Source organism: Coloeus monedula, assembly GCF_965178545.1.
Source record: "Coloeus monedula genome assembly, chromosome: 11".
Lineage (NCBI taxonomy): Eukaryota > Metazoa > Chordata > Aves > Passeriformes > Corvidae > Coloeus > Coloeus monedula.
The window spans coordinates 11,614,531-11,641,518 of record NC_138791.1 but is presented as its reverse complement, the minus strand read 5'-3'; the positions used below and the strand labels follow the sequence as shown (position 1 = coordinate 11,641,518).

At 52.3% G+C, this 26,988-nt stretch overlaps 2 protein-coding genes across 2 annotated transcripts in view; one reads left to right on the top strand and one right to left on the bottom strand.

The window, feature by feature from the left end:
- Positions 1–1,209: 1,209 nt before the first annotated feature.
- On the top strand, positions 1,210–11,913 carry LHFPL4 (LHFPL tetraspan subfamily member 4; the record flags this gene model as incomplete). The annotated part of the gene is made up of 4 exons (XM_082288787.1): positions 1,210–1,627; positions 10,816–11,052; positions 11,235–11,251; positions 11,551–11,913. The coding sequence occupies exons 1-4, from the start codon at positions 1,222–1,224 to the stop codon at positions 11,911–11,913; spliced, it is 1,023 nt and encodes a 340-aa protein (XP_082144913.1). The 5' UTR covers positions 1,210–1,221.
- Positions 11,914–15,356: 3,443 nt separating this feature from the next.
- SETD5 (SET domain containing 5) overlaps positions 15,357–26,988 on the bottom strand; it is a 65,027-nt gene continuing 53,395 nt past the window's right edge. Inside the window, exons 19-24 of the mRNA XM_082288522.1 lie at positions 26,636–26,692; positions 24,736–25,203; positions 22,770–23,056; positions 19,978–20,111; positions 16,991–17,064; positions 15,357–16,800 (exon numbers count right to left, since the gene is read on the bottom strand). Coding sequence (XP_082144648.1) covers positions 16,201–16,800; positions 16,991–17,064; positions 19,978–20,111; positions 22,770–23,056; positions 24,736–25,203; positions 26,636–26,692 — 1,620 coding nt within the window. The 3' untranslated portion in view covers positions 15,357–16,200. The remainder of the gene's footprint in view (positions 16,801–16,990; positions 17,065–19,977; positions 20,112–22,769; positions 23,057–24,735; positions 25,204–26,635; positions 26,693–26,988) is intronic.

Genomic DNA, 26,988 nt, shown 5'->3' with positions numbered 1-26,988 from the left:
AGGCGGTGTCACGGAGCCAGCTCGGGCTGTGCGTGTCCGTGCCCAGCCAGAGCCACGCGGCTCCTTGGCTCTTGTAGGGGAACACTATGTGGTTTTCATCTGCATTTGTCTAATTTGCAAATCAGCTGTGAATCTTCACAAGCATTTAATGACGGCCGAGTTCAGCTGCAGCTAACGCCGTGCATTTCTCTGCCTGAGAATGAAACTGGCCCGAGATGGTCTGGTCTCTGCTGGGTTTGGGGCCGGTGTGAGTCTGACGGGGCGGTGGCAGGATGTCGCAAGGGCACCTGCCGGCATACAAGTGCTGACAGCCTGTGTGATACTACCGGCATAGCCGTTAACCGCAGTCCAGTCATCCACCACACCATGCCGGGTTGTGTACCCCAGCCCTGTCACCACACCTGACCTGGCACAGCCGTGTACCTGGCCTCGCTCTGCCAGAGGTTTTGGGTCGACTCCCGCTGTCCCAGAGCGGGCGCAGCCACAGCGGCAGCAACTTACTTGCTCCGTCCCCGCCAAGGGGGTGGGGAAGGTCTGCTGCCAATCCGGGGGGCTACGCCGGCAACCCGCGGGCCTCCCCTGGGCTCGTGAAGGGTGCGGGAGGATGGACGCTCTCCCTGCGGGCGCGCTCCGGCCAAAGGCACCCACGCGGGGACCTTCCAGCACTGATCAGAGCCATGCCCACGCGCTGCCCCGGGCGGGGTCGGTCCGGGGAACAATCCTGCCGGACTGGGGGAGAGGAATGGCCCCGGCGACCCGACCCGAGCCAAGCCGAGCGGACGCGAGCCGAACCGAGACGAGCCCGTCGCGAGGCGACCCGAGCCCGGCCGAGCCCGAGGCGAGCGCAGCCGAAGGCGGCGGAGCGGCCCGATCCCTGGGGGGCGCGCGCGGCGGGCTCGGAGGGTCTCGGTTCGGCTCGGGCTCGGCCGGGCTCTGGCTGGGCTGGGCTGGGCTGGACTGGCCTCGGCTGGGCTGGGCTCGAGCCCGGGCTCGGCTGGGCTCGGCTGGGCTCGGCTCCGCAGTGGCGGGGGGGCGCACGGCCGCGCGCGCGCGGCGGGAGCGCGCGGGACGCAGAGGCGGCAGCCAAGATGGCGGCGCGGGTGTCGCAGGGCCCGGCAGCCCGCGGGCGCTCTTAGGCCGCGGCCCCCCCGCCCCGCCGACCCCGGGCGGGCTCCCCGCCGCCCCGGCCCCTCCCGTCCTCCGGCAGCGGCGGCCGGCAGGATGCTGCCCTCGCAGGAAGCCTCCAAGCTGTACCATGACAACTACGTGCGGAACTCGCGCGCCATCGGCGTGCTCTGGGCCATCTTCACCATCTGCTTCGCCATCATCAACGTGGTGGTCTTCATCCAGCCCTACTGGGTGGGCGACAGCGTTAACACGCCCAAGCCCGGGTACTTCGGGCTGTTTCACTACTGCGTGGGCAGCGGGCTGGCGGGCCGGGAGCTGTCGTGCCGCGGCTCCTTCACCGACTTCAGCACCATCCCCTCGGGCGCCTTTCAGGCGGCCGCGTTCTTCGTGCTGCTCTCCATGGTGCTGACGCTGGGCTGCATCACCTGCTTCGCCCTGTTCTTCTTCTGCAACACCGCCACCGTCTACAAGATCTGCGCCTGGATGCAGCTGCTGGCAGGTACACACCGGCCCCGGGAACCACCGGCACTGGGAACACCGGCCTGCCCCGGGCCTGGCGGTGGGGGATGGGTGGGGAGACTGGGCAGTGCTGAGCATGCGGCGCCCCGGGAGCCCCCAGCAGTGATAGTGGGGTCCCTGGCTACAGGAACACCAAGGTTGCTCAAGGAAGCTGGGCTGAGTCCAAGCACTGCAGGGCCGTGTTTCCAGGATCCAGCCCCACAGCTTTGTGGGACACCCAAGCCAGGGACTAGTGCTAACAAATTAGAAGGAATGGGCACCAGTTCGGGACACCGGCACCCACGGCTCCCTGGTATCCCCTGGGCACAAGGAACACCAGGGCTGCCCAGGAAAGCTGGGCTGGGTACAGGTACTGTGTATCAATAGGGCACCCCAGCCAGGTGCTGGCCCTAAGACATCCCAGGACTTCCTGGGACAAGCAGGCCAGGCACTGGCACTGACAGAGCACCACAAACAGGTGCTGGCTCTAGGCACTGGCACCTGGGTCTCCCCAGGCAGAGGCTGGCCGCAGGGAACACTGGGATTGCTCAAGAAAGCTGGACAGGTACAAGCACTGTAGGGCCATGGGTCTTCCCAGCCAAGAAGTGTCCTCAGGACACTCCAGGGCTTCCTGGGACATCCAGACCAGGCACTGGCACCAGGAATGGTGGCACCTCTTCTGGGCACTGGAATCTGGGATTCCCCAGGCAAGGTCTGACCCCAGAGAAACGTAAGGCTCCCTGGGACACATCAGGAGAGCTGGATCAGGGACCCACCTCAGGCAACCCCAGAACAGGCACCAACCCTGGGACACCTGGACAGTCTGGAGCACCTCAGGACATCCTGGGCTAGGGACCCACCTCAGTACACCCCAGTCAAGGACCAGCATTGAGACACCCTACAACAGGGACTGTCGCACAGAGTCAAGGACCAAATGCAAGATGGCCTTGGACACACTGCACCAGCCCCCTGGGGATCCAGACACCCCGGCACACTCTGCATCAGGGACTAGCCTCTCTGTCAACCCCAGAGACATGGGGTCGTCCCCAAGAGATACTCACTTTAGGGGAACTCTCATCCCCCAAAGGGACCCCACCACTGGACGAAGCCCATGCATGGATCCCCCATCCTTGTAAAAGCACCCTTCAGCTCCCTCTTAAAGACATATTGTACCCAGACCCTCTCTCCCCCTCATCATGAAAGGGCTGTGAGGACAGGCCTTTCCCAGCTCTCTCCAGTGCTTCCCACAGAGGAACACCATAACCTTGATGTCTCCTCAGACATGACCACTCAAGCCCAGTAATTAACCCCCCAAAAGTGACCCTGTCTGTAGATCCTCCTTAGCTCCCTCCACAAATGAAACCCCACTGTAGATGTACCCCAAGATCCTCACAGACTCACTCCTCAAAGTGACACTGTACAGTAACCCAAACCTTTCCCCAGAAGGGGACCTGATGCCAATATTGGTAAGGATCCCAAGTATCCCCTTATGCACAGACCTCCAAGGTGTCCTCACCCAGGGTCTGTCCTTTTGGGAGAAATATCCTGAGCAATGATGTTGAGCTTCCCCTGGTAGCAAGACCCTTCACTTCCTTCTCTGCCCGGTTTTACCAGGTGTGGACAAACACTCTTACTCTCCACTGCATACTAAGTGTGAATAGACCTAGAGCTTCCACTGGAAGGACTTAGAGTGCCCCTTATTCCTAATGAGAAGGGCCCCAGTCCTAGATGTGGAAGGATACAGCCCCTCCATGTGAGGAGCTTTCCGCTAGGTCAGCTCTCTCCCTTGCAGCTGGCTTGGGCTGGAAAGCCTGACCTCCCCTCACCCAGATCAGGACCACAGCCAGACCTGCAGCTGCCTTGGCTTATCAGGAAATTCCCTCATCTTTAATTTTCCCTGTCCTGAAGATTTATCAGTTTAAAGCAAGCTCAGAGCCCAAATCCTACTGATTGTCAGCAGCTTAATCAAGTGGGTTGGAGCGCCCAGCTGCTACTGCTGCACAGGGAGCTGCGTGGCAGAGGGTACTGCACTGGAGGCAGCCCTGGGTCTCCTCCCCAGTGCCTCCTGTCCTGTCCTGGCTCAGATTTGGGTGGCCACAGCAGTACTTTGGTGCTGTCACCTCTGGGTACCCCTCACCTTGCCTTGCGGCTTGTCCTTGGTCACATTTTGCACCTTGTGGTTTCACGTGTTGCTCACAACTGCACTTGTGAGAACCCTGAGTGCTCATCTCAGTGGGGCCATGGGCTGACCCTTCTGGCCCCAGCCAGCCCAGGTTGGCTTGGAGCTCTCCCAGAGCAGCACAGCTCCATGGCTTCTCTATCGGGGAAAGTCCAAGGCAGCATTAATAGAGACTGGCCCTCCACCCTGCCCTGGGACAGGACAGCATGAGAGAGCTGCTGTCCTACAGGACAGGCTGGTGTTCCCATCAGAGAGGGCCTGGATGCAGAGGTGGTGGTGTGGTGTGTTCCAGCAAGAGAGAGTCTTGTCTGGCAGGGTCAGGCAGGGCTGAACTTCCCTGGGCATGTCAGAGGCAGCCACAGGCAGATGTGTTACCTTGTGCTTGGAGAAGGAACTGCCATGACCTATGGAGAGAATACCACAGGCCAGATCTTACGGGTAGGGCAGGGTCATAGCCTGGTGCAGGCTCTGGCACATCATGATGGCAAACTTCAGAGATTCACCTGCCTGGAAAGTTGAAAGATTCTGCCAGAGCAGAGAGCTTGGAGGAGCAAAGAAGGAAAGGACATTGCTTCTGCCTCAGGGAGGTTTTAGCTGAAGAAGGACGTGCACTACTACAGCAGAAGCAACTGTGAGGCCTGAAGTCACTTGGTCTCACTGATGAAAGCCAGGTGAGCCAGGTGGTGGGCAGAGAGATGGGGCAGAGGTGTCCCCACCCCATCCCTGTGGGATGGCCGGTGCAGAGTAAAGGGCTGCTGATTGTGAACATGGATGGGCTCTTCAGAGGAGAAAAGCCAAGTGCAGGAATATGGGGGAGGAGGATGAGGAATTCAGGATCTCTTTCAAAAAGAAAAAAACAACCAGCTTTAAACCATCAATGTCTAATTAGTGGACAACAATCAAGACAGGGTTTAATTAGAGCTTGACAGAAAGCTCTAGCTCAAAAGCCACTGCCCCCCCCCAGGAGGAAACTGGATCTAATTAAGAGGAAACACTCTGCTTTATTGAAAATAGAATTGTGGCCATCTGCCCTGTTCAAAATCCCAGTAACGCAAAACTGGAGACTCTGCTAAATCCTTCTGTTATAAAACCAGAGATGGGCCCTTAACATGATCACATCAACAACTGTATGACTGACAGCACCTGATGCCACCCAAGTACTCCAAATTAGTGGGGGAGCACCTTCAGAAAGTTCCATGGGATGATTCTTTCTTGAAAAGAAATGGGCTGTGAGGGTGATCCCCATTGGGATTCATCTGCAGGAAATCAGAGCATAGGAATACACCACCACCAGGCTGCCCAGGAGCCTGAGCATTTCCTCTGATTCCCCAATACTCCGCTGTAGCATAAGACACAGTCACCCTGTGAGTTAACTCCGATCTTTGAACAAAGTTGTCCTGGTGCCCAGCATTAATGCCCTTGCAAGACAGCCCAGCCGCCTCTGTGTGACACTGCATCTATGTGGCTCCCATCAGAATGATTGTGATGGACCCAAGTGGGTCCAGGGTTCTGTTTGCAGAAGGTCTTTGGTTTTGTACTTACAGTCTATTGAGGATCAAAAGGGGCAGCCAGTTGAGCACACCATCCTGTTTGCATGGAGGAATTGACTGGCTACATTTTAACGTGTTTCCCTGTGCTTCAGGTCCAGCAGTCAGTGTGGTGAGACCTCCACACTCCCTCCCTTAGGGATACATGACACATGGGGTGCCTTCCCAACTGGTACCATGCTCTTGGCCTTAAGGCTGGGCTTTGTCCTTACCAGTGGCATTTGGGCATTAATTGGGCACCTTGCCTGATGGAGAATGTGGTAATACATATTCATCTGAGCCCTTTTCTCCTTTGGGAAACTCCTTTCAGAGCTACACTCACCTCTTGGATGGGCCCTTCCAAGGCCTGAGAACAGAGGCAGATCCCTGAGTAGGGCTTCATCTTCTGCACCTCAGCTGTGTTTGCCACCCTCTGAGTGGGGACCCCTTGCACAGCACAGTTTTGGCATATCCATGGAGAGGAGTAGTGAGGGAAGTTGCCAGCTGCCGGGACTGAGCATGGTGGAGCTGTGTGGTGGTGTGGCCTCAGCCCCAAGGGAGAGCAGGATTTGGCCTGAGTGAGCACCAGAGCCCCAAAACCCTCGCTGGTTCTGGAAGTAATGCAGCGGCTCTGCTGAACCACATCAGGACAGGCTCATCTTCCTGACTGGGACTTGCTGGAGAGCCAAGTCCTTTCAGAGAGTTTGAGGTTTCAAAATACTGTTTTCATGGATATAAAAGTCATTTGTTGAAATTCTTAATGAAAAAATACGATGCAGATACCACTGCTCCAAACTGGCTCAGAATGTAACTGGGACAGCTGCTGAGCGCGAGACTGCCCAGGGAGGTCGTGGAGTCTCTGTCTCTGGAATCGTTCAAAACCCACCTGGATGTGTTCCTGTATCACCTGCTCTAGGTGACCCTTGGCAGGGGGGTTGGACTAAATGATCTCCAGAAGCCCCTTCCAACCCTAACTATCCTGTGACTCTGCAGTGTATCCTCAAGCCCTTTCTCTGTCAAAGGGAGAAATATTGCCCATATATGAACCACTTCCACCTGCTGACCTTGCAGCAAAAATAACAACACTGCAAAAACGCTCAGCATTTGCTGAATTACGGTCTTGTGGACCCCGAAAGAGCTTTCCTGAAGATTCTCCTCTTCTTCCCCTACCGTTCAGGTCTTGCAACGGGGACAGGAGCCGGGCTGCAGCCCATCCCTTGCCTCTGTGCAGCGCCGTGTGCTCCGCAGCAGCAGCAGCCGCGGGGTTTGCTCGGCAGCGCAGCTCTCCCGTGGCGGCTGTTAATGTGCCTGTGTACTCGCGGGGAGGGGCTGAGCTGGGCGTCTCGGAGCCGCTCATGTCCTGGAGCTTACATCCCTTAACTGTTGTTCCAGATAAAGTAACTGTCAGTTCTGATTCATACAAACTCATAACTCTATTCTGAATCCTGCTGATTTTTTGGCACAGAAACAGCCTGTGGAGCAGAACGCCGTAAGGGAGCTCGTGTCTGTGTAAATGGTCCTGAGCACGCTGCCCTTAGTGTTCATTTATTTTTGAGGGATTTCAGTTTTTAGGGGGAGGAAGGGGGACTGTGCTTGTCCCCTTTCCTTTTGGTGCTCAGCTCTCAGGAGGTCTTCTGGTGAGAAGCAGCCACTCTAGACCCCAATAGCACGGCCCAGCCCCTGTTTCCTGGGGTTTTTGGGTGCGCTGTCCCCATGTCAGGTGTAAAAAGCTCCTTTGGGACCCAGTGATTGCTGGTTTTCCCCCCATTACCCCACATCTTCCTGTTTGTGTGTCCTGTGTCGGTGTGATGCTCTGGGGGAGGTCACAGCTGCAGGGCATGTCCTGAGCTTTTTCCACCCATGGCAGGCAGAAGCAGTAAAAGCCAGTTTTCACCCACACTTGCAGACTAAACTAGACAGAAAAAGTGATTAAAAACATCAGACTTTAATCTTGCAGGCATAATTGCTCAGGGCAGTGGTACTCAGCAAACATGGGGGTTACTAAGACAGTCCAAATTAGCTAAATGCACCTTGTACCAGGAGATGTTATCCTGCCAGGAGGAGCCTCCTTGTTCTGCTAAAATCTTGCTCCAGTGTTGCAGCCTGAGTCATTACATTGCATTCGCTTTGATTAATTTCTTTTGTGAGAATTTCAAAAGCCCTTGAGATGCCCATGTTGTTTCTAAAGGACCTTGACAGGGGAGGATTGAGGAGGGGGAAACCATGAACAAGCTGTAAAACCAAGCCAAGAAATGCCAACTTTCTGGGGCCGGAGCCCCAGCCCCAGCAGGATCCTTCTCCCCCCGTATACACCCTGTCCCAGTGATCACTGAAATGCTTGCTCTCAAAACTGTCTTTACAACTGGGAAAACTCTAGAAGAGAGAATTGGAGCCCAGGGTTTGGGGGAAGGATGGCAGCTGTGGGGTGTGACAGACCAGCCAGCCGTCCTTGATGCCACTGACAGTGACGACTGGCACCACACCCTCAGAAAAACAGGAATTAAAAGCAAAGTGGACAGGAGGTGGGTTATTATTTCCTCTTTAATAGTGGCTCTTCATAGGAGTCCTCACCTGGTGTTTTTCTTGTGGTTACAAGGCATAGAAATAGGCTGCTTTAAACAAAAACCAAGGTTTTCGTGCAGGTCTGCAAGGGGTCTTGGGGCATTTGGAAGTAGGTGCTGGCAGAATGGTGCTGCGGGCAGAGGAATGGGCAGGCAGAACCCTGACTCCTCACCCCTCAGACCTGTTGGAGAGGGCAGCGCTGAGGCCTGTGGGCTGTGTGGGGATCCCCTCCTTGTTCTTGCTCTGCTCTTCAAAGCCACTCCTTGCTGCAGGCCCAGGAAGGTGTTTCCAGGACACTGGGCAGCCTGGGGACGTGTAGAAAAGGGAATTGCTTGTGACAGAGCAGAGGACTCGGCTTGCTGCTGGGAACATGTAGGACAGATGGGAAGAGGAGAGCACTGAGCTGCTCTTTGCCAGGGGAGGACCTGCCTTCAGTAGCACAGCCCCATCTCAGCCACTTCCCAGGGAGCTGTGGAGTAGTGAGAGGCTTTTGGGAAGAGGCCAGTCACCCTAGGGCAGAGGCATTTGGGTGCATGTGGTGACTTGGGCACGCGCCTCTGCCCCGTAGTAAATACGTTGTTTAATTCTGTCAAATGGGCTGTGAGGGCTTGGGCAGAGATCCTGCAGCTGCTCGGTGGGAGAGGGCACAGACTCCCTTTGCCCTGGTGCAGTACAGAGCAGGTACACGGAACAAGAGGGATCGGGGCAAGCAGACACAGGCTGGAGCCAGGCAGTGTCCTGGCAGCAGCCATCACTGCCTGTCCCCCGTGACTGTGCTGTGACAACCCACTGCACCAGTGGCTCCCATACCTTTTTGAGCCACCCTACTTTTGCCTTAAACGCTGTCTCCCGTGGCCTCCGTGAGTGCCGTAGCTCTCCAGCACGTTGATCCGCTGCCTCATGCATCACTGCTTGTCTTGCCATGTTTGGGACCTGCAGATGTCCTGGGAGACTCTAACATCTGTGGTGTTTTCAGAGCAGTGAGCTCTTGGCAGGCTTCTGCTTTATCTGGGCAGCTGGACCCACCTGGACCCCAAATAATAGCTCAGAAATGCAGAGGACATGCCAATGCCTGCAAAGCCCAAGGATAGACCCAGGGGCTGCTGTTCTGCTCCTGTGAAGGAGGCTGCAGTCCTGTGAAGGACTGAGGGCTGTGCACAAAGGCAGGGAGCCTGCCCAAGCCCTTGCTAGTGCAGGTAAAATTGGTTCCTGCTTTTTTTAACTAATATTTGCCTTCTACCACCCTGGGCACAGCATTATTCTCCTCTGGGCCCAGAGTGGCTCTTGCCAAGGGCTGTTGCCCACCCAGGCAGCTGGAGCTGCTGCTGTGCTGTCCTCCAGCCTCACTGTGCACCTGTGGTCCTTTTCTCCTCCTCAGTGATTTCAGCAGATCTCTTACAGGTGTGCCCATTTCCAGGCTAGGTTGTGCCAGCCTGAGCAGTGCTACAAGGGTAAACCCATCCCCTTGCAGGGGATTGCTAGAGAGCACCTTAGCTTGTTTCATAGCTGCACTGCACTGGGAGCTCAGTGGATCCTAAAATCCTCTTAGCATCTCTCCTTTCACAGGAACAGTCCCTGGCACAGGTCTGCTGCACCTGATCCCCTTTAATTCAGGCCCTCAGATGAATTAATGCCATCCTGTTCCAAGGTGCCCAGGTCAGTCAGCAGCAGTCCAGGCTGCTCCTCACCATTTACCATGCAGTGCATGGCATTGGTGCTGATTGTGTTTCCTTGCAGAGTTTTGGGTTGGCCTTGCAGGTTTTGGGTTGGCCCAGTCCCAGTGGGCAGGGAGCTCCCCCAGACGGGCTGGGAGTCCCTGGTGATGATGTGCTGGAGACACCGGCTTGGCTCTGTGCAGCCGTGTGGTGCTGGGGTGCCACCAGGGCTGTGCAGGGCAGTAAATCAGCATGCAGGGCTTGCCACTGTCCACAAAGATACTTTTACCAAGGAGGTTTGCAATATGTGTGAAGGAGTCAGAGACCAGGCAGCAGCTGCTGGGTGACATGTGCTGGTGTCCCTCGGTGTCCCTGTCCTTTCCTCGCCTCAGCTCTTTCGGATGCAAGGGCTGTACCTACTCCTGGTGTGATGCCCTGCAGGCCCTTCCCTCCCTTCCTGGGATTTCCTTTCCCCACGGAGAGCAGTTCAAAACACATGTCAGCACCCAGAAAGCTCATGCTAGACCTCCAGCTGCCTGCCTGCAGGGTGTTTGCTCTAAGGGATGGGGAGGTAACTTCTTACTGGTATGGGCACAAGCTTCTTGGTTCTTCCTTAACTCAGGGCAAAAGTACCTGCAGGCATCACAGCCAACATCATTACTATTTTTAGCCTTTCCAGCTGATATGGGGTGAGGAGCTTTTGTACTTGCTGTAGTCAGAAAAAGTCACCTCCTTACCTTGACAGTCACAGGCTTTGTCTTGGCATTTCTGTCCCTGTGTTCTCTGATGTCTCCTTGCTCAGCACAGAGCATGCTGGGTGGAGGCCTGCTGGGAAGGTGACCCCTCTGGGAGTGGTGCTCGCAGGCTGTGTGGTGGTTGGGTGTGGGGGTTCCTGGGGATGCCGGTCCTCTCCACAGGCAGCATCCCTGCCCACCATGCACCGGTAGCTCCTGCCCACATGCAGGGAGCTTGTGGTGCTGAGGAAAGCCTGTGGGTAGCCACTGATCCTGTGGCTGATGCTGGAAGAAACCAAAAGCCTGAAGTCCCTATTTGTACGTGGGCCAGGTTTGGGGCAGCCAAAAATGCAGTCCCTGGGGCTACTGAGGCAGTGGTGGCTGTCACCTGCAACATTGCTTGGCTGTCATGGGGCCAAGGTGGGCTCCCTGCCAGAGATGGGCTGCTTTAATGAACTGACTTGGGGGGGCTCATCCCAGCACTGCCACTCCATGTCTCCTCTGATGCTTCCCTCTCCTCTCTCTCTCAACAGCGCTCTGCCTGGTGCTGGGCTGCATGATCTTTCCCGATGGCTGGGATGCAGAGACCATACGGGACATGTGCGGGGAAAAGACAGGGAAGTACTCCCTGGGCGACTGCTCCGTACGCTGGGCTTATATCCTGGCCATCATCGGCATCCTCAACGCCCTTATCCTTTCCTTCCTGGCCTTTGTTCTCGGCAACCGGCAGAATGACCTGCTGCACGAGGAGCTCAAGGCAGAGAGCAAAGGTGAGTGCCACACTGCTGGGGGAATCCTGGTGGGAACAGCCTAGGGGGCTTCGCCCCTCCGGCAGCCCAGCAGGGGTCCCATGGGCTTAACTGCCACCTACAAAGCAAGCCAGGCTGGGCAGGGTGGGAAGGAGCTGCTGAGCCTCTGCCCTGCCTGACCTCTCTCTCTTCTGTTTCCACAGATTTTGTTGGCACTGCGGTAAGTCTTGAGTGTCACTGTCCTGTCCCTAGTCCCTCTGTGGTGTCTCTGCATGTGACTGCTGGGTGTCTGTGTGATGTGGGATGGGATGGGATGGGATGGGGGGACCCTGGCTGTGCAGGCAGTAGGGCTGGGGGCAATAGGGAAGGGAGGCAGCAGAGATAGAGTGGGTGGCAGGAATGGGGACAGGTGTATGCCTGGCACATGCTAGGGGCACGATGGTGCAGTAAGACCTACCCAAGACCATCCCCAACCTGCTGTGCTTTCCCTGCAGAGGATATAAGGCCGACCATCCGCAGCAGGACCCTCTTCCCATGGCCGGCAGCCTGGGCGTTCCCTCCCTGTCCTGCCCTTCATCTGCTGCCAGTGGCCACACAGCGTCCCGCGCCGCCCTCCGGGCCCCGGCGCCCGTGCCAGGGATGCGCCAGCCGCCCGCCGCATCCACGGCCACCTCCATGTCCACGCCGGCACCACCATCCCACGCACCTTGCCAGCTCCGTGCCCACCGCTGCCTGCGGGCCGCCGCCGGGGGAGGATGCCTCAAACCCGCTTTGTTCAAGAACAGAATCCAGCTGCGGTTTTGTTTCAAGGAAAAAACAGTCTTGGAGTTTTTAACAGATTTCTACATCCCCAGGACTCCTGACCTGCTGCCTCCCACCTGAATGCGCACCCAGTGGCGCCCCGTGCCGGCTGCTCCGGGTCCCGGACCCCTCCCCACTCCCATTTTGTACAGCTCCGTGATCCTGTCTCCACAGCCAGGGGACCCGGTGGCCGGGATGGGGCCCAACCCCTACTTTTACATGTAAATTCATATTCTCTAAACAGGGTAAACTGACTCGAGCCCCCTCGCCTCCCGCCCCGGGAGTCCAGCCCAGGACATGGTGTTTCCTGGTGCGTGGCCGGGGCTGCAGGCTGCTGCTCGCTCCCCCCAGCATGGGGACCGCAGGGGCCTTGCTACTGCCGGCCGTGGGACACCCAACTCGCGCCGCTGTTGAATGTAAGCCCTGGTAAGTGGGAGCAGCTGAACATGCAAAACCCCTGGGCGGGCACAGGAGGACCCCCCCTGCCAGACCCCTCCCCGAGCCGGCCACGGGCTGTTGCCAAACGCCTTCCCTCCCCATCCCCATACGGTGCTTTATCTCCACTGGTGACAGCAAGGCTTTCCCTGCCGCACGGCATGGCCGGGTGTAGCTGAGCACTCCTGTACCCACCCGGCCTCCTGGCTGTACCTCGCTGGCCTGTGGTGATGGCATGTGGGGAGCTGGTGGCTGCTGCCCAGGCAGTGCTGAGTCCGGCGGCCTCCAGGGCCCACACACAGCACCTGAGAGCCGACACCCTGGCATGGGTAGCTGCAGCCCAGCTGTGGCTTTGCTGGCCAGACCAGTGTGTGTGTGTGGGCTTCCCCTAGTCACAGAGGCTTGGGTCACCACAGCCCTCACAATGCAATAAAGTCCTCAGCACTGGCCGTGTCTCAGTGCGAGCAGCTGGGGCTCCTTGCAGGGCCCAGGGCAGGGCCCCCAGGGGCTTGTGGGGGGCCCTAGCAGGGCTGGACCCACGCACTGGGCAAGGCCAGGGAGCAGGGCGAGTGGGCGCAGGGAGCAGAGTGGGACCACGGTCCTGGGATGGGGCCACAGAGCGTGGAGGCTGCTGGGGGATGGCAGTGAAGGGCTCTGCAGGACCCAGCGCCTCACCAGGCACCAGGGGCTGGCTGGAGCAGGTAAGTGGTGCCCTGAGGCCCTGTGGGGTGGAGGGGGATGGAGCTGTGCCAAAACACCATCTGGGAGCCAAAGTCACCCGGGATGGAGTGGGTGCCAGCACTCCTGCCAGTGTAGTCTGCTAGCCACGAGCCCAGCGGTGCCCACATCCCTCCAACAGCTGCCCCCCAGAACGAGGTCAACAGGAACCCACTGCGCTTGGCAGCACCCGGGTCTTGCCAGCTTGTGAGTGCTGTTGCCAGCTGAATTGGAAAAACAAACCAAGAAAATCAGTGGAGAAAGGAATACAGTAGCTGTAATATATATGTATTTTAGTACAAAGTTTGATACAGTGTTTCACAAAACCTTATTGAAAAATATAATTCAAACCAGACAAGCTTGGAGCCCTGTGGTGTGGGGCGGGTTGGGATGGGTTCTTCCTGGCCATCACCAAAGGAGGTGGTCTGCAAGGAGACCCTGGGGACTGTCTGAGCTGTGGTGGGGAGCCTCCACCCACATGGGCTGGCACACAAAGAGGGGCTCTGGCCAGAGTAAGTCCCCAGAGAATGGGTCTGTCCCACTTCATGGAAAAGCAGGGGGTGGGGCAGGGATCCCATCCATCCCTAGGAGCCTTTGAACCCATCCCTTCCGTCTGTCAGCTCACTGACTAACACAGGCCGATAGGAGCCTCCTGAAATTCTAACAGTTCCAGTGTCTTGATGGAAAAAAAAACTACTTAAGTGGCCAGTCAGTCTAGTGGCATGCTCTGGTAGAGGAGTGGGGAGAGCATTCCAGGCTGTGCGAGGGCAGCATGCAGAGCTCTGGGACTCGCAGGGAGCTTCGGCCAGCTCTGGCTCCCCCGGTGTTGGACACCGCTCACAGCCCGGGTGAGCCCCGCACGTGCGGATGGCAGAAGAGGCTGAGAAGGGCGGGGTTGGTGCTACCCACAGTTGCTTTCAGGGAAGGAGTAGTGGAGATGGAGCCACTCTTTTGGGGACGCAAAAGGACAGAATGAGCCATAACAGATGCCGTCCCACGAAGTGTCAGGGGGAACATTCTCACAGTGAGGGCAGTCGAACACCAGAAGCCATGGGCACCTCAGACCAGCACCTGCAGACACACCTGGCAGGCCCCACACCAGGCTCAGCCCACGTCAGGCTTCCTAAGGAAAAGGCAAGCAGTGAAAACCCTGGATACCGGGGCTCTGGCACACCAGAAACCAGGTTTTAAAACAGGTGCAGTCATGCAGGGGGCATCCTCCGCATCCATCTCCTCCCCAAATGAGAATGAGCTTGGGCAAGAACAGCAGCAGCAACACAGCCAAAAACCTCACAACCCCAGCCAGAAGGTCGGGGAATTTCCTCAGGAACAGCAGCTCCCAGTTTCACCTGGCAGAAGGCAGGAGGGAGGTCTGCAAGGCTGGTCCTGCAAGGATCTGCTTACCCTGCAGGGGACAGGGAAGAGAGACTTACATGCCCTCACCCCCTTGCCTTATGTCCTGGGCACCAGCGCTCACAGTCGTATGAAATTCAACAATACTAGTTTTCAAGTTAAGTATTTTTATTATCAAAATTATTACATCTCTTGTGAAAGTTCAAATGTTACAGCATGGTGTAAAAACTCCACTAGAGTAAGAAGCTACAGCCCCCACCTTTCCTAGAGCTTTCCAGGGTCCCTCCCTCCTGCCCCCCTGCTGCGCCCGAAGGTGCTGGAGCCTCTGGGCAGGGCCCCCCTGGCCCCCTCCCGCCACCTGGCAGGGCAGAGCCCGCCTGCCCCGTGCTGCTCAGAGCACGAAAGGGGAGGCTGCACCTCCAGGGCTAAGCCAAGTGAAGTTTACACCTATTTTATACAGTATACAGACACCCAACTGCGGGGTGACAAGTTCCATCCCAACACGCTCACAGCCAGACAGTGTGAGAAAGTTACTCTTTGTTTCAATATTTTAAAAGTCTCCCCTAGGCTGAACAAACACCTGATTTCAATTGTGAATTAGAGAAATCTGTAACAGTCCTAAAAAAAGAGGAAGAAGACTGTGCATCTGCAAGGAGAGGGGAGACAGACTCACAGCATTGTGTTATCCAAGAGAAAGGAGAAGTTCCACTGCAGCACCAGGGATGACACCTGTCATATATTAGCTAACCTACTATGGTTATAACTGAATATAAAATTAGATAAATAAAAACACGCCCGATATTACAGTAAACAAGTGAGAAAGAAGCTGGCAATTGTATGGAATTGAACACACAGCACACTGTGTCTGGGCTGGCTCTCCTGCCACGCTTGGTGGGTGACAGCAGCTGGGAAAGACCCCACATGGCACTGCCTGGAGTACCTCTGGCTCGGCACAGACCGGGGTGCCCACCCACCACCCCACCACTGCCCCTTGCAGCCCCCCTGCTCCTCTGCCTGCAGCCCCCCCGTGTGCCGCAGCATCACTTGACTGATCAGGCCCTGGCCATCCCCTGTGCATTGCGCACCAGCAGCCAGAGAGCCCCCGGCGCGGCAGCACGTGGCAGCGCGGCCCCAGCCATGCTCCTGTTCACAGATTCCTTAAGCGACCTTAAACACTCATTCACGACAGACCTGCAATGAAGCAGCACACGACAGCGCACCCCGGATCCTCTGCAGCCACAGGCACACGCTCCAACCCCCTCCCGTGCTGCTCGCATTTGCGGAGACTCTGTTGTCCTGGAAAAAGCTCCGACGGCGGCAGTGGCGACCCAGGCCCAAAGGCAGCCGTGTGCGCTCGTCTGCTTGTGACTGGAATGATCGTAACGGATTAAAGCCCTCCCCAGAACGCACTGAGAACCTGACCTATAAAGAGATTGGAGTTAACTTGCCCCAACATTTCCTTTAAACTGCTTTTGAATTCAGAACTGTGTCCATGCTGCATGAATGACTGTGGCCATGGGCACGGACCAGAGACAGAGGCTGAGCCACAGTCATTGCACTTGAACCATTTGCTTTTTTTTTTCCTTTTTTTTTTTTCTTTTTTTGTTTGTTTTTGTTTTTGCAATGTACCCACATGTCAGGGAACTGCTTTGCTACAGTCTCTGCCTCAGAGAAATCTGTGTTCTCCTACCAGGCCAGAGGCCAATACTGCTCACAAATCTCACCCGTGCATTTCAGACCTCAGCCTCTGACCCCTGGCACCCCAGCATCAGGTGCAAGCTCCCAACACTGGCCCAGGAGCCACTTCCAGAGGTGACTGGAAGGAGCTATGGGCAGTTTTGTCCTCCTGAAGTCCAGGCAGCCCTAGGAAAGTCCTGTTTGAGTCTTTACTCCAGAACCTTGAAGCTGCTGCAGTCTGTACTGATGGACACTGCTTCCCCCACGGTGTGGATAGTGTTGTGCATTGGAAATCACTGCACCCCGGGAGCCCTGGTAGAGAACAGATTGCCCAGAGTTTGGCAGGCTCATAGTCCGCAAGTCTGACTGTAGTGACCGAGCACTTTGGGGAGTGGAGGAAGAGCCCGACACGCCTGTGCAGAGCTGGGAGCCCGACTCGGAAGAGAGAGAGTCCACAGCTGTCTGCTGTGCTGGGCTGGCAGCTGCAGGGCAGCTCTTCCTCAGGAGGCTGCTGCTGATGCTGCCAGAGTGCTGCTGGCTGCTGAAATACCCCGAATTCCCTGCAAACAGGGCAGAGGAGTCTGTGGAGACCGAGTGGGCAGGGCTGGAATATGAGGTGGAGGAGAGGGATGTTTCCGAGGAACCATGGGAGAGGCTGTGTCCTGTCCTCTGTGCTGCTGCTCGGTAGCTGTATCCAGGAGACGGCGTGAGGTGCCCTCTGTATGGGGAGGAGCTCTGCTGGAGCAGGGTCTGTGATTCTGCCTGGGGACTGTCAGACTGCAGCAGCTGAACAAGGCACAGGGAAAAAAAGGAAAAGGCATGTCAGGCTGACTTCCCTGTTTCCTATCTGCTTCTCATCCAAAGGTGCTTAGGTGCAGCACTGTGAACAATGGCAGCCAAGCCCTATTTCCCCCCCCCTTACCTCCTTATAAAAGCTTTATTCCAGAATGGGCAGATAAGATATGAAAGCATGTACCTGGTAGCTGTATCGAGAAGGACTGTAAACTGCTGGTCCTTTGTGGGCTTCTGGAGTGTCTCCTTCTGCTGCATCTGCAATGTACAGGCAAGATGTTAAACCTCAACCCCTAGACCAAGGCCACAGCAGCTCCCTTTCAAATGACACCACACAGCCCAGCCCCCCAGCCACCAGCATTTCAGAAACTGAAGAAACCCAGCAAAAGACAATTGAGAAACCTTAACATGTGTGAACAGCCACACGTGTAAGAGTGGCTGCTCCCCTCATACCAGTGTGCTCTGGTTTATCACAAAGCCCACCTGCCTTGGACCAGCCTGTCTGAACAACCACACCTGGAGATAATGCACAGACACACCCAGGGCTCCCCTGGCTTTTCAGTAGCATATGAGAGGTAGAAGATGGTTTCTAAGGTCTCGGCGATTTCTCACTCAGTTGTGGTTACAGGAATCAACACTGGATACAGTTCCAGCTCAGGAGACAAAACTGCCCTTCTCAGAGGGCTGTCAGCAGGATTCTGTCAGCAGGTTTTCCTCAAAGGCAGATCCAGACGCTTCCAAAGACAGACATCCCGTGCTACCATTTTGGGGACTAACGTTTACAAGCCAACTGAGCTGTTACAAACAGATACTCTTAGACCTCAGAAATGCCTGTTTTTGTAACAGGCCAAGATGATGAAAATGCTTTGAGGTTTCAAGGGCACCAGCAGCACACGCTGATACGTGAAGACCAAGAGGGATAAAATGCTTCCCAACAGAGTAAGCCTTTCTTGCACTTCAAGGGTGGGTGAGCTTCTTGTCCTACCGTATCACTGAACTTGACCTGGGGTAGGCAAGAAGGACTTACTGCAGTGACCACGGCTGGTGATTCTGCTTTCTGCAGGAGGGGTGAAGCTGCTGGGACTAGATGATTTCACATCAGAGTTCTGCTGCAGACTAATGAGACAGAACTGTTTATCTGCAGCATCTCAGGGATTCTCAGCAGCCACGTTTGAAATGCCTTGGTGAAACAGTGTCGGTATTAGTATCGAATTTATATGACAGATGTGTCTCAGTCATGAAACAGGACACGCTGCCTCAGTCTGTTCTGTACTTCTGCCAGACAAGTCTGGCTTCGCCCCAGCTGCACTGGCACAAGCATCAGTGCCAGCAGTGTCCGTGGCTCTGCTGCCATTGTCCTTTCTGTGCTACACCCCAGTGCTGGCTTAGCTAAAAGGGATCTGGAGGTAGCTCTTGTCTGTTCTTGAGGCTCAGAAGTTCCCTCAGGGCACAGGCCTGCACAGACACCAGGGCCTGAAGCTTCCAGCACGTGTCCTGTGCCACCTTCCATTTCTGAAATGACATCGATGCAGCAAGTGGCTGTTTGGTGACATTCCAAGTACTGCAGAATGGCAAAATTCAGAAGTTTGGGGCATTCAAAGTTTTGTTAAAAAGTCACGCAAAGAAGAGACTGTTCAATCCAGGAGATCGTTGTGGTTAACAGAAGTCGAGTATGAGAATCAGAAGAAATCTAAAAGATTTCTGGAAGAGACTGTTTCTTAAAAGTCTGGGCACACCAGTAGGGGTGCACAATTTACTGGCAGCGCCTGTTCTCAGAAAGAAACCTTGACAAGTTAAAGACTACTGCAAGACTAAATTACAAAGGGTAAATAAACTATGACCTTCTTGAATTTGCTTTATGTAAACTTAAAAGCTAGAGCCAACATTTCCCTCCCCCCTTTCTCAATACCTGCACAAGGGAAGGACATGAATAACTGCTTTTCTTGGCTGTACTGGCCTGTGTCAACCTAAAGTATATATGAAGTGACAGGTTTTGCTGAGAGCAGCTGCAGTTCTCAGAAGCGTGCAATGCACACAAATTCCATTTCATTGCTACATGCCTCATCAGCAAACCCTCCAACTTTGGGATTTTTTAGTTCCTGTTAATATTATCTGTTACAACATCAAGTGAAAATGTGCATCTTCACAACTCCTCCAGGTGCTACCAGAACAGCAGGGACTCAGCCACCCATTTGTTTCACTAAGAAGCAGAGCAGCAACTGGGGGAGGGGAGGTGGCTCAAAGAATCTAAACAAGAATCTAAACAAGCTGCTGAAGAAATTGCCAGAGCAAGCAAAAGAAGAAAAAATGTACTTTGCTGTGCTAGGATGAAGGAAACAAAATTACTTTTGTCAGCTGCAGCATTAGGTTTTCACAACTCAGAATGGGATGGGGTTTATGTAACAAGTAAGAATTCATTGCTGCAGATGAAAGTTTAACTCCATCCTAATTCTCACGTGACACTGAAGAGCCAGAGCAGTACAGGTTACATTGGGCAAAGGTCTGTTCCAAGAGCCTGGATTTTGCCTACCCTTCTAAAAAATAACCAAGAAAGCCACTTCCACTGGTATGGGAAAGACAGGGAAAAGACTCCCAATGGGGTCCCATGAAACTGTGACATATTTGATAGGGAAGAGGACTTCTTCTCAAGACTAGGTGAAGAAAAAGCACTGAAAAAATGCACTTAGGTGTACAAAACCAGAACTCCAAATGAGAAGTCAATTTTCAAAGCTGGTCTCAAACATGCCTTACTGCTACTGGGGAAAAGTCTGATTTGGAATGAAGGAAATGTATACTTGCCGTAAAATGCTCAGAAACAAGGTAATACACTTGTCTGAATGTTCGCCCATTGAGCATTAAATGATAGCTCTTTCAGAGCATAGGAGGTGCTAACCCATCTGCCCAAGGATAAAGAAGCTGTCCCTGTCAAAGTCAACGTGCAGGCAGTCTTGAATTCAATGCCTGGAAAAATCCAGAGGTCTTCCAGGTCTAACAGAACAGGGATACAGGCTCAAGCAATGTATCAATAACAGTAGAGTATGGTTTGCAGAAGGCAGCTTTGATAATATTAAAGATGAAGGTACAACTAGCCAACTTCACAGAGAAGTTGGCAAAGTTATCCAAGCACATCACTTCCCACCAACCAAATGTCCCAAAGTTTCACCATCCTACCTGCATCTCTCTCAAGAGCACTGTCCCGGGTAGGGGAGGATTCGTGTCTCTGGGACACCTTTGCGCCGCTCCGCAGCACCTTCTCCAGCATCCCCCGGCCCTCTCGCAGCCTCTCCACCGATGTCGGGACCATCCTGCAACAAAACCCCAGGAACAGCTGAGGACTGCTGTGACACAGCTGAGAGCAACATGACCAATGCACAAGGGTTCAGAGACCACCAGCTCTTTAGACAGATGAGGAACAAACTTCTGAACTGCTTTTGCCATGTAAAAAAACTCCAGTGGGATTTCAGACTGCTGATCCCTGGCTACCATGATGCCACTGCCCTCAGAACACCAAGCCTTTAATCAAAAACATGGTATAAGCATCCAGTTCAGTAAATCACCTGGTTACAGAAAAATTGTTTTGAGATTCAACACTGTTTTGAAAATCCTGGTACTGGCTTAAGATTAACTGCAGTTATTTTGCATAATTATTTTCATTCAAACTAAGAAGAAGCAAACTCAATACCTTTATGATAATATGTGCCAAGACAATATAGTTGGATACTGCAATACTCCTGAGCAGAGCTAGCTGGGCCATTTTGCCCACTAATGCCACTTTGTCCTGTTTTTTTTGTATAATGTCCGTGAAATGTCTCCACTCATGATTAGTGCTAGATATTGTTCTCTTTTATAAGTGTCTTGCCCAAGGGTGAAAAAGAGGTGAAGTGGCTTTCCTAAAGCCAAACTGTTGAAGAAAAACAGAGCTACAGACAAACCCCAGATCCCTGGGTCAACATTCCATCTACCACCCACAGGACTATCAAAATCTCTTTGGAAATATGTCTTTTAACCTACAGACAGCATCACCATGACCAGGGATTTACAATGCCTTTACTCTGCACACTGAAGAGTTTGTGCCTTAAAAATGCCTGAATTTAAATATTTAGATTATATTAAATGCACAGCATATTAACTGACTTCTGTATTTAATTTTTTTTAAGCTATATTGAAAACTGTGCTTTACATTAGGGTTTTTTTTATTATTTTGTTTGCTTGGAGACTTGTTTTCTGCAAGGCTGGGTTTACTGAGCAGCAGCACATCTGTTTACATTGTGATGGCTTTATCCTGGCAACTGAAATAGACAAACCCTTTTTTTAAAATGAAAGCTATTGTCAATTATTGCAGAATTCAGCAAAAATCTGGAAAAGTCTACAAATTAAGGCATGGAATTTTAGTTCTCACCAATTTTGTCTGTTCCTAATATTATTATGAATGTCTGGAAATGTATCTGATTTTAAGCACACAGAGTGAAAGATGAAACTGGGTCACTTTAGCTCAGTAACAGGTTCTAATGCATTTTTTAAAAGTAGAAGGTGAGTGTACGTTTGTCAGCTGTGCCCATTAAAACACAGAAACCCAGGAATTTTAAAGGCAGCAAATCTGCTTAATCCCATTCAAAATGTATCAGCATGGTTTCAACTTTATATCCAGTGTCCCATAACAATAGGATCTTTATTCCCACACAATACTTAACTCCTGAAACTATGTGGGAAACTGAAGCCAGAGCAACACCTGCTGAGGGAGCACCAGATGAAGCTCACAGAACATAAAAGATGGTACTAAAGCAAGCATGCCACACTGACACCTCATCCTGAAATAGTTTTAGTTCATTCAGCTGGTTGGCGTTTTTTCTGCTCTTTTACAGGCAGAAGAAAGGAGCACAGGAGGAGAACGACATGGGCTATTACCACTTTTATAGAATATTTGAAAATAAAGTAATGATGATAAACTAATCATTAGCAGACTGCCTCAGCTGTAGCCAGTCCCAATATCTGGTAGACGGAAAACTGTCAGAGAGGACAAATTGTTTCTATTAAACTCTGCTTGAAAAGTGATGAAAAAAGGAGGGAAGCAGATTTATTACTCTTACAAATTCACCCAAGTGCTTTCAACACAAATTTCATACTTCTCACTGCCCTCAGCACTGCTTTGCATCTCTCCCCATGCCACCCCCTGCCATTACCCGAGCAATGACCCAACCACGTATGTAGAGATCAGCATCAGGAAAGGGGGGTGTGTGTCTGTGTGTGCCTTTCTGCTGGTGGTGTGCATGACCAGAACCTGACTCCAGAGCAGCAGAGCCAGTGCCCTACACAGCTCCAGTCAGCAGAACATCCCAGCCATCACTCGCACTATAATGCCACACTCGGCAATTCAGTGCACTAGTTCATATTTTGGACCAGGTTCAAATGTTTTTGAAGACCAGCCTTTCCCCTTATCAAACCTTCTCATGGTAACCATCATAAAGGTGGTTTGTCCATGCCTTAGGCACACCACTGACCAGAGTCTGGTACATTAGCAAAGCTGGAGCTGTTGCGCAGTCCCTGCTTCTCAAATGCAAAGGCTGCAGACGCCTGTGAGCTTTCCTTCAGAATAGGAGTGGACTTAGTATCACACATGCCCAAAAAGAGTGAAGGTTCAGCAAAAAAAAGACCTGAATTAGATTTTCATTGCCTGGGCAAGACATTACAACCCAAGACCTCAAAAGGGAACCGGTGGAAGAGCAACAACTGTTTAACTTTGTACTTTTCAAGACAGATTTCGGATATCTAAACCAAGAACTAAAAGACAGGCTGAGAAGAGTACTGGTATCCTTCACAGTTGTTTAGCAATTACGAAACAGAACAATACCAAGAGACCCAAATGAATCCATCTCACTGCACGTATTATTACGGAAATGCACCCCAGGGAGTTCGGTTCTTCCCTGTGGAGCAATCTCAGACTTGCTTGGAAGGATAACACTCACCACCTACTGCTGATGCTCTCCTGGGATTTACTGAGCGATGATGAGGAACTACAGCCCCTCGAGTCTGGTGGGCTGATGTCCTCTACGTGAGGCAGGGAGGGATGAGAAGGGGAGAAGCCACTTTGTGGGGAGGACGGAGTTCGTGCTGCGGAGCCTGACAGGCCATTCCCGTCTGCGTCAGTCCCGGAGCTGCTGCTGCCCTGCCGGGTGGGGGTCCCTGCGCCACGCCCGGAATCGCCGCCCTCCTTGGCCTCCTGTTTCCGCTTGCGGTACTCGAGGAGCGATACCTGGGTGAGAAAATACAGCCATGAGTCAGGGAATACAGAGGACTAGGACAGGGGGAGCAACAGGCCCACACACTGTCTAATAACTCTTCTGGGTCTGCAGGTAAAACTTGAAAAAGCATATTGGAATTATCAACTCCTGATGGATCTACAGGCACTCCAGAAAAGAGCTAAGTGGTGCAAATTCAGACTGCCATGATCACCCACCTTTTACTTTTTACGACCAATACTCAGCAGAAACATCCAGCTCGTTTGCTTCTCTAGCCACCTGGATTTTCACATTACTTGAGGATATGCATATTCAAGTATCAAGCCTCTAAACCTCCCTCCTCTCAAAACATATGCTCTCTCTGGTTCATGACATTATGTAATTTTTTTTCAATATCTGCACATCCCCAAAACAGGTAAAAAGAGTCTTCTTTGCAGAACTGGTATCTTCAATGCCCAGTTCATCTGTACTAGTTTACCCACATTAACACTAAAAGCTTGGTGAAGCTTTGCACAGAACTTTGTTTTGCTTAGAGCAGGTTCCTGCTATGGAGACATTGCAAACTTCCCGGCACTACCACCAAAACAAACTGCTTGTAGCAAAGGTAGAATGTGTTTTGGGCAAAACAGTCTCAGATTTGTCAAAGACACCAACCAAAGATAGAGTAGCCTCGGAACACAACGTCAGCAGAACCAAAAAGACACAAATATTTCCAGCTGAGCACTTACCCTTCAGTGTGCCTTCCCTCAGAGTTACTATAAGGTACAGAGCCATAAAGGACCCACAGAAGGCAGCTCTGCTGAGGAATTTATCAGCTATGACTCAATGCCTGTACAGAAGGCTTTATGATGCAAAAATATTGAACAGGGTATTTCCAAAAGTAACTCAACATATGAAGGTTTTACAGTACGTGTAATTTTAAAAGAAAAACCAAAGGGAAAAAAAAAAAAAAATCAAGAGACTCCAGAAATGGAAAGGAAATAAGATATTCAAGCCAGCTGGACTCTTACACAAGTGATCTGAGCTACCACACTTGCCATAAAGAAAGAAATCCAAGCACAGGAAAAGGCACTGATATTTATCCCATGAGTACCAGGTTTTATCACAGCACCACCTTAACATTTTACCTCAGTTTTAGTCCCATGAGGGTCACTGGCCTGTTGTAAGAAACCAATATGTATTTGCTTTTGTTACACTAGATTCCTGTGTTCTTAGTTTCAAAGCGCTAAAATTTAAATAACCTTCATCTTACTTTCTTTGCAATGGTATGGAAATGTTCTAATATGTTCTAATAAACAGCCTATGTTTTCTTTTGAAACATTAGACCCTCCTTCCTAGTAAGGACCCTTTTCATCCTGATAAATAACACCTCCACCAGCTGTACAGCTGCACTGTTACTGCTCTGGGTCTTGTCTCAGTTTAACTGTTGATGAAAACTGCCAGCATCCTGCTCTCTTTTCTGTGATCCAGAAGAGGTATTTTCACTGCGGTGTTTTTTTTTTTACACTTCTCACATCAAAATCTTGCCTAAAGGGTAGCTCTCGCAGTTGTAACAACTGTTTTCACCCAGGCACTGGATGCCTGAATAACTCGCCCAGACTCTATTCGTTCTCCCTGTAAGTCTTTGCAAGAACCTGAGTGGGAACTGCAAACATCATGGCAATCTAAGAATTTCTTTTACAGGAGTACTTGCCTTCTTCCTTTGTGGCGGATTCTGGGGAGCAGCTCTGGCACCTTCACAAGCCCTCTCGCCGCAGGGGGACATGGATCCATGCGCTGTCTCTTTGAGCAGCCCTGACTCGTGTCTGCTGAAATACCCTTCAGCAGGAGAGCTGCAGCAGCCTGCTTCTGAATTCATTGGCTTCCTCTCTCCCAATGGAGGAGACCCCCGCAACAGCCCATCCACACGTGGCATAGCGTTCAACGGGGAGAAGGCATACATTAAATTAAACTCTGTCCGAAAAGCCTGATCAGAGCTTCGTAGCAGCATCTGTGCTTCCCCACTTTTCCCTGGGAAGTTCATCTCTGAAGTAGAGTTTATGGAGGATTGTGGAGCCACATCAGAGGATCCAAAGCTGAGCAGCGATGGCCGTTCCTGGCAGGTGTTTGCACTGGAATCCAGGTACCCACCCTTCAAATCCAGGTCGGATCGGAGGCAGACCTGGAAAATCCAAGAAGGATATAGAAGGGGGGGGGGGGGGGTAGTCAGCAAAAGGATCAAGCAAGGGTAGGGAGAAAAATTTAAGTCAGAAAATCCTCCGTACAATGCTAGCTTCCTGCTTCCCTGTTCCTTTCTGATTACCCCTTTGGTTCTTTTCTGCACTGTTCTGCTCATTCCACAGGGGAATGCCTGAGACTAAACAATGATCACTTGAGCTGTCCAATACGGGATGCCCTTTCCCCTTCAGCAGTCTTTCTGCAGCAAGAGGATAAGGCTCAACACTATCCCCAGGCAGTTAATGAATTAAACCCAGCATTTTCAATTGCCTCATACATCCCCAAGCTGATGTTAACACAGAGCAGTAGCCAGGAAAGAACAGAACAGATTTGCTGTCCTTCTGCTGTTTTATTAGCGAAGTTCTTGCCTGTCCCAAGTCAGCCACTGCTAACTTCCTAACAATAACATACCCAAGACCTCTAAGCCATTTGTTTTCATTCATTGTGAGCTTTGTAAATCTCTAACAATAGTACATTAATTTAATTTTTACTGCATTTTTACATTTTAAAATTTCCAACAAAACCACAATGGCATCATCTTTGTGCTATCAGAGTTTCTGGAGCACTAGGCAATGATACAACAGTATATTCATTTATCTACCTGAAGTGCCAAAAACCCTCCAGGGCAGCAAAATAATCATCTCCTTCACCACATTAATATGTCAGGATCTCAGACAATGAGTACAACTGACAAGATTTCATCCTCTTTGCAGGATTCCAGTGCAGAGGGAAAAAAACACAGCAGCACCAGACACCAGCTCTGCCCTCCTGCTGAAGCTGAGAACATTTCCCCTGTTGTACTACGGCTCCAAGTAATCCACCACATTGGAGATGAGCATGTATTTTCTACTATGAAACAGGCACTGAGCAAGGTAGTTCATCTCATCGTTTATCACAGGTCAGCGGGTAAGCAAAATACTACTTTTTGGCATCTCCTCAATATTTTCAGTCTGCAAGTGAGCAGGTGATAAGGCTGAAGAGAGCAGGTCAGGTGTACCACTGTGTGCTCTTAAGTCAAAACTAGTGGTGAATGCCTTCCCTTCCCCAGCAGTCATCTGGTCACTATTCAGTAAATTTCACAGACCATTCGTGGACTGGGCTGAGTCTGAAAATGGTGATGGTAATTCCAGGGTCCCCAAATCTCTTGCCTGCACCTCAGTAGCTGAGACATACCAAGTCTTCGCACTGCCTGGTCAACAAGCGAATCATAAATTCCAGTCTTCAATTTGTTTGTTTTGTTGTGATAACCCTGAAAACTCTCCTCAGCCTTACTGTGTTTAAAACTCTGCCCTTATTCCCAGTGCCTGAACAACCCTCCCTCCCCTTCCACCATGCACACACAGCCCACACGCTCCCAGCTCAGGTGCCATAACTACCTCAGGTGACATGGACTCGGGCCTATGCGCAGGGGAGCTCTCGGGGGAGGATACGTTCTAGAGGAGGGAAAAGCATCTAGTTATTCATCTACTTCAAAAGTCAAGAGACAATTACAACGTACAAAAGCACACAGGTTAGCAATGGCTATTCTAAACAACTATCCCAAGAACTGGCCCCAGCCTGGACAGCATCACGGCTGGTTAAGTGGTTTCTAAAGCTTCCTGGAAACACAGATAGGACTGGGTTACTGCATCTCATGATGCAACTTAGTACCCAAAGCAGAGCACATGAATGTTAAGAAAAGCAGCAGCCAACTCTTTATATTTCTGATGCTATCAGACTTCACACCATG